Source organism: Haplochromis burtoni, unplaced genomic scaffold (genome assembly GCF_018398535.1).
Source record: "Haplochromis burtoni strain Fernald_Lab_line unplaced genomic scaffold, NCSU_Asbu1 Contig_248, whole genome shotgun sequence".
Classification (NCBI taxonomy): domain Eukaryota; kingdom Metazoa; phylum Chordata; class Actinopteri; order Cichliformes; family Cichlidae; genus Haplochromis; species Haplochromis burtoni.
This window is the reverse complement of record NW_024582609.1, coordinates 106487-107164: the sequence shown is the minus strand read 5'-3', so window position 1 is coordinate 107164 and position 678 is coordinate 106487. Positions and strand designations below refer to the sequence as shown.

At 45.9% G+C, this 678-nt stretch overlaps 1 protein-coding gene across 1 annotated transcript in view; it reads right to left on the bottom strand.

Moving 5' to 3' along the window:
• Positions 1 to 403, bottom strand: part of cav1 (caveolin 1) — a 9375-nt gene extending 8972 nt beyond the window's left edge. The window contains exon 1 of the mRNA XM_005938350.3: positions 91 to 403. Coding sequence (XP_005938412.1) covers positions 91 to 126 — 36 coding nt within the window. The 5' untranslated portion in view covers positions 127 to 403. The remainder of the gene's footprint in view (positions 1 to 90) is intronic.
• Positions 404 to 678: the final 275 nt, after the last annotated feature.

Sequence of the window (678 nt, the reverse complement as noted above, 5' to 3'; positions counted from 1 at the left end):
GGAATAATCAGCTTCTGTAAGAAAAGTAAATGTCAGCTACAAACAAACAACCACAAATTAAAAGAACTACAGCTGAGAGCTATACTGTACCTCTTCTGTCTCGCCGTCCTTCGGTCCTCCTGTCATGCTGTCCTCACGTTTGGAGAGATTAGCACGTTGAAACAGACAAAAAAAGATAATATAGGAAGCAGAGAGGGAGGCGTGGATGCAAACTGGGAGGACGGGGTCTTTCTCTCAGAGTCCTGTATAGTGAAGTTATTCCTGCCCTTTTTGTTGGACGTGACTAAAATTCAGTGGACAAGCGCGTACGGGGAAACCTCCAGTGTTTCCTCGGATACCGCAGAGCGCAGCTGGGGAGTCACCAGTGAGCAGACAGGAGAGCCACACTGGAACCTGCTCGGCTGGAGGAGAGACTGACGTGATCTCAGACTGAAAGGGTGTTTGTAGCCGGCATGGAATTTCTTATTTAGGGATCACAGCAGAGTATAATAAGTTTTTTGTTCAGTGAAACGTGGGAGTTAATTGAACCTGGCAAGGTGTGGACACTTGCCATACCTTAGCCTACGGGGAAAAATCCAAGTGGTTATAATGGATAGAGGGAAGAAAGAAATATGTAGTTCAGCTATTTCAGCACATCTAAAGTCACGCCTGTCATCAGCTGCTTCATAAGATCACATT